The 6,000-nt window shown below is 38.8% G+C and overlaps 1 protein-coding gene across 3 annotated transcripts in view; it reads left to right on the top strand.

Moving 5' to 3' along the window:
• Positions 1-710: 710 nt before the first annotated feature.
• RFX3 (regulatory factor X3) overlaps positions 711-6,000 on the top strand; it is a 297,517-nt gene continuing 292,227 nt past the window's right edge. The window contains exons 1-2 of one of the 3 annotated variants that reach the window (XM_068552212.1): positions 1,246-1,261; positions 2,064-2,121. In XM_068552212.1, coding sequence (XP_068408313.1) covers positions 2,100-2,121 — 22 coding nt within the window. In that variant the 5' untranslated portion in view covers positions 1,246-1,261; positions 2,064-2,099. Of the gene's footprint in view, positions 847-1,245; positions 1,262-2,012; positions 2,122-6,000 lie in introns of those variants that run through there. The other 2 variants (XM_068552215.1, XM_068552213.1) reach the window with 2 other exon arrangements.

Below are 6,000 nucleotides of genomic sequence, written 5' to 3'. Positions count from 1 at the left end.
GTCTCGGCATGCTAGAAGCCAGCAGACGACTACGACCTGGAACACCACCGGCGCCTCAGAAACTGGGCGGGTGGGGGGCGGGGGCAAGGGGAAAAGGAAAAAAGAAAAAAAAGAGAGCAGCGGCACATCCGGGACCCTCCGCCCGCCCCGCCCCGGAAATGACGTTTCGGTCGGAGGCGGAGCCACTCTTCAAAGTGGATTCTTCCTCAGCTGTAGCTGGTCGTTTACACAAGGTGTCTGGAATCGCCCTCGACACCCCCTCTCATGGGTTAGCTGTTACCCTCTCCCGGCGGTGAGGCTTTTGGGCACTAAGCTGGTTGCTGCGACTGGCAGCTCTCGTTTCACAGAAAGTATACCTCGCACCACGGCCCTAAATTCCTCCTCCAGCCTCGCCAGGACGTGTAGTACCGTACCTCCGAGGGAACCCTGGGGTGACCTCAGCCCCTGCCAAACTTAGCGCGTCTCTTCGGAACCCTTCCTCGGAACCCCGGCCTCGCGCCCAGCCCAACCCGGTTCGGGGGCTGTCAGTCACGGCACTGAGCCCGCCCCTTCCGGCCGCTAGCAGGGCCCGCCTCCTCCCCTCTTCCCTCCCCCACCCCTCCCCGTGTGAGTGTCTCCCTCTCCCTCTCGCTCCCTCTCTCTCTCCCTCTCTCTCTCTCTCTCTCTTTTGTGAGTTATAGCAACCGTTGCCTTGTGAATCAAGCGCCATAGTCACCGTAGTCCTGGCGACTGTTACCCATCAACAACAACTACTCCTCTCCTCCTCCTCCTCCTCTTCCTCCTCCTCCTCCCCACCACCACCATCTCCATCACCCACCAACAACACCACAATAATCCACAGCCAAGGTGAATATTCTTCGGTCTCTACATGTGTGTGGGAGCGTGTGGATGCGTGTGAGCGCGTGTGTCCGTGCGTGTGTGTGTGTGTCCGTGTGTGCGAGCCGAGTGTGGCTGTGCGGGGGTCTCACTCCTGACACCGGGTCTGCAGCTGTGGCGCCGCTGCCGAGGGGTTCCGTCCCCCGGGCTTGTTTACAATGGACCGTGCGCGCTGCGGCTGGGTCGGGGGTGTGGGCGCCGCGCCGCCCGCCCGCCGGCCCGCCCGCCCGCCGGCCCCGGCCCTCCGCGGCCGCGCTTCAGGGATGGAGCGGGAGCTCGGGGGGCTGCGAGCCGAGCGGGAGAGGGAGCCACAGTTTTGCGTTGCGGACGGTGGAGCTCTCCCTTAGGTCTGGGTCTGAGGAGGAGGGTCAGGTGAAGAGATAAGGTTTTGTTTTTTCTTTCTTTCTTTCTTTCAATTTTCTTCTTTTTCAAAGCTGCTTGGTTCCTGTTTCTTTCTAAACCGAAATAGACAAGAGTGTGCAAGGGGGGACCCACGAGGTGGTGTTTTGTTGTTGTTGTTCACTTGTGGGGCCTTGTTATGGGTTTTGTTATTTTTATCCTCGTATATCGGTGAACTTTTCCCACTGCCTCTTGCCTTCATTTTTGCCCCTCTTTGCCTTGTGCTAAATGAGCTGCTCTTCTTTTACCATCATCAGCTGCGTGGTTTTCTTTTTTCTCTTTTAAAACTGTGTTTTCTTTGTGCTGCAAACAATCTTAATATCCATTCGGCACTCTTCCCTCCCCCTCTTTCTTCTCCCCCCACACCCCTTGCACACACACTGAAACCTGGGGCCTCTTCGCTGGGTTCTTTGCTGCATTGGGAAAGAGATCTTTTTTTAAAAAGTCTCTCTCCTCTCTCTTTCTCGGTGTGTGTGTGTGTGTGTGAGAGTGTGATTTAAACCGGATGCAGGGCATCTGTGATACTTGGGTTAGTAGTTATTGACAGTGCTTTATCCTTCATGTGGAGATGGGAGGGGTACGAGTGAGGTTCCATTTCACTTTGATGAACCTCCTTCCCCACAGTGGAGTGTTAACAATTTTCATTGTGGTTATGAGACTCTGTGTGTGACAGACAGGGAAAGGACATAAGGAAGCTTTGTGAGAACTCAGTTTACAGTGTTATTTGTGACAGTTATGGTACTTTAAAGAGTTTTTTTTTTAATCTTCTCTGTTCGTTTTCCTTTGAGAGTTGAAATTGAAGTCAAGTTGTTCATAAAGAATGTATGAAGCTTCTCAACTTGAAACGTGTGTATATTTCACTTTCTTTGTGGTTGTTAAGATCTAGGCATGTGTGTTCTTAACATAGTCTTTTAAATTTATTTTTTGGTTTTCTTTGGACAGTGACTTAAACCTGCTGAAGAGAGAGAACTCTTTCCTTTTTAGGTCTTTCCTTCAAAACCGTATTTTTCTCTGTAGATTTGAATACTTCTCAGTCCTCAAGTTATAGGCTCTTAGAGGTAACCCAGTTTTACAGATCCTGTAAATTTGTTCATTTTTCAGTGTAATGTTTAATTATCAGTAAAGAGTTTCGATAATGAATGTGTGCTAAAACAAATATAGTGTACTATTATATTCGCACAAATTGAAGTTTCCAATTTGGAATTTTTAAATGCTTATTTAAATAGTCTTCTTTCTAACAGCAAACATATATTGATTTACCTGACAGAGCAGCCTGTGAATAATATGACAGTATTAATTATTCTTCAGAATGTCAGTGAGCAGGTTGGGTAATTGTAATGCTATTAAGGCTAATATTTTGTGAAATAAGAGTTAGGTTTTAAAAAAAAATCTTTTCTTTTTTAAAATCCATTTCCTTGTGATTGCTATTTTAAATGACGGTGATGTTTGTTCTGAAAGAAGTCTTTCTCAGAGCACTCAAATTTCTTTATATTTGCCCTCCCCCCTCCCCAACCTGGGTTTCTTGCAAATCTCTAATACTAACTTGTATTTTTTTTTCTGTTCAGATGAGTGTCAAATGCCTGAACACTTTTGGATGGTGAAGTTCCTGGGTCCTATAAACTCTCTGAAGTTAATAGGAGTTTTGCTGTCTTGAGACAGTTTCAGACCTTATGCCATTTACATAATACATTTTCAGTCGAGTAGATTATATGCTATAATTTTATGGTTTAATATTTTTACTTGCAGTGTCCAAGAATTTTTTTGAGGCATTTCACTCATTACGACTATCTCAGGTTTTCTGTAATTCAGATTTTCATTCACAAGGTGATTTGAGAGCAGAACTTAAATTGAATTCTATTACCTATTCATTTTTAAAAGCACATATGTGATATAAAAGTTGCTGCTAGACATGTCTTTGGACTCAAGTGTGTCAACATTATTCATACGGATTAAGTAAATAATAGAAGTACTAACAAATGATAAATTTAAAAATTTAACACACTGATAAATGCTTAGTAACAATTTTTTTCTGAGATATTTTTCCTAGGGGGGACTATATTATGTATTTGTATTCTCTTGTGTTTGTTTTTAGACTAAAAAACGAACTCGGAAAAGTGTCCAAACTTTAAAGTTAAAATTATGAAATAGGAGTTACTTGTAACTTGTTTTAAATAGCTGAATATCTGTGATTCACTGTATGTCATAATGCCTATCTCAGTCTTTTTATATTATTGTGCCTATGAATTGCATTAAATGGTATATAGGCATATTTATGTAGTACATTTAAATGTATAACAGTAAACTAAAATGCATTTCTAAAATGCATCATTCCACAATGTTTTCATTATATGGGGTAGTTGTGCCTAATTTAAAAAATAGTATATTATTCCTCCAGTATTCAAATAGTCTTGTACTCTACTTAGGTACTCAAATAAAAGGTTTATAGTTTATAAGTACTGAAATAAAAAATTTATAGTTTATAAATTTAATATACTTTGATGCTAAACAAAACAATTTTAAAATCAGAAACAAATTTAATAGTAAAAAAATTACCATTAAAAAATTAGCAATTAAAAATGAATTGTAAATCAAGATAGATTTAATCTATTATTTAATCCATGATATGTGTTACTTTTTGCTAACATGTTTCATTTTTCTTGAGAAAGTTGATGTTTTATGTGCTTTCCTCTAAACTGTCAACTGAAGAAATCAGTAGGTGGAGTATGATCTTTGTGTCTCAGATTTTATAGTGTGTGTGTGTGTGTGTGTGTGTGTGTGTGTGTGTGTGTGTTTAAAAGAGAAGATATAGCGTCAGATATGTAGGAAGAGTTAAAAAAATTTTTTTTCTGAACAGTGTAGTATGAATGTTACTTTGTTTTATTTTGTATTTCTAGTGAGCCTGTGTTACAAGAAATGAGAATACCAAACAAGGAGGCTTTCAAATTACAAAAGAGTCTTGGAAGACATAAACCTTTAAATTATGAAAAGTCTGCTATTTTTTTTTGCTTGCTTTGTTTTTAATGCTGAGCATTAGGCTAAAAATCCTCTACTTCTAGTTACTTTAAAAATAAACACTTAGTTTCCCTAATGGAATCATTTGCTTTTAACTCTTTGGTATGGCTTCCCAGTGGCTGTTGCAAAACAGATTTTAAATTCCTCTCTGTTCACAGGTGCATAGTGTTCCCATATTTTGGAAATCCAAGATTAAGCGGATTTAACTAAATCTAGCTTTGTTAGGGACAGATGGCTGCTTTAAACAGGTGTCACTTTCATTTCTAGTGCATTGTGTTGGGACTTCCACCGGTTCACAAAAGGGCTGTCTAAAGCAGGTGGCATCCTTTGCTTTTGTCCTTAGTAAAATATACTTTTGGAGTTAATCATTTTCCTAGGAAGAGTTTTTTTTATTTTTTTTAAAGTAAAGGTTTTGAACTATTCAAATTGATTCCTAATTTAATTAGCATAACTTTTATTTTTGAATATCATTCTAGTTTTGAGCTGTATAAGTTGCAGATCCTTTCAGAAGACACTTCAAATTCTTTAAAGCAATGATAAATTCCCTTTGAATCCAGAAAAGTACTGAGGAGCACTTTACACAATTAGTCAATTTATCTGAAGCAAAAAGCCAAGGCAGATTTGAATAAAGTGAAATTTGGTTAACATGACAAGTTAACTTTTGCCATCCCATACTTGAATTTTGGGGGGGGGGGCAGCATTATTTTAATTTAAATGATAAACGTTGAGAACCAGTGTTGTTTTTGTTGGTGATTTTAAATATTTTCAAATGAAAACATTTTCCTTATCTACTTCTATTGTTACTCTAAAGTTTTTAGTGCTGTTTTTAAGTGAAAATTGTTTTCAGGCATTAGTGTTTAAAAATATGTACTGGAGTAAATAAAAGAGTATCAACCTATTGATTTCTAAGGTTCATTTTTACTCGGATTCTATCCTTTTTTGGTGGAAATTTTATACATCTTACAACAGATGCACCAGAGGGTGCTGTGCTGTTTGCAACAAGAGATTATTATCACTAAGAATGTGAACTGATTAGAACTTTTATTTAAAGAAAAAAAATTTAATTACATATGCATTCAAGCATATAATAGCCTAATTTCTATGGAGTTTCAATTTAATATACTGTCTTAATTGGCAGCTTTATATCAAAGCCTATCTTTCTGTGTACTAATATATATCAGCACAGCATAAAACAATATCAAGATTGATATCTTTGGCATAATCTGAATGTCAGCATTCATCCTGTAGGCATATACATTTATCATCTTCTTATGCAGGTATTTTAATCTGTATGTAAAAAATTTAGTTTAACTTGAAAATCATACTGTTTTGGCAGTATGGCTTTGTACTTCATAAATTTGGCATTGTTGCACATATCAGTATGTTGTATATCCTTATAACATTTATATATGGCATAATTAGTGGTATGCTTTTTATGGTATAATCTAAAACTCTCTCAAAGGTATAAATGGTAATAATAGTTATCAGGCTAATTAAGTCAACAACAATAATAGCAGAAATTGGAGAATTTGGTCCCCACTTCATGCTGTTAGAATAGTCTGGTTTGAATATTTAACTTGGCTTTATTAACTGAAAAGTTTTAGATTCTCCACTTTCCTCTGTGCCTTATACTTCTAAACTGGAAGTGATCATATATTGCGTTCTGTATCTGAATATTTGTTCATAGAGATCTTTTTTTTTAGGAGAACTATT

Source organism: Eschrichtius robustus, chromosome 10 (assembly GCF_028021215.1).
Source record: "Eschrichtius robustus isolate mEscRob2 chromosome 10, mEscRob2.pri, whole genome shotgun sequence".
NCBI classification, from domain to species: Eukaryota; Metazoa; Chordata; class Mammalia; order Artiodactyla; family Eschrichtiidae; genus Eschrichtius; species Eschrichtius robustus.
Note: the sequence above shows the minus strand (reverse complement) of the source record. Positions and strands in the feature narration are given on the sequence as shown.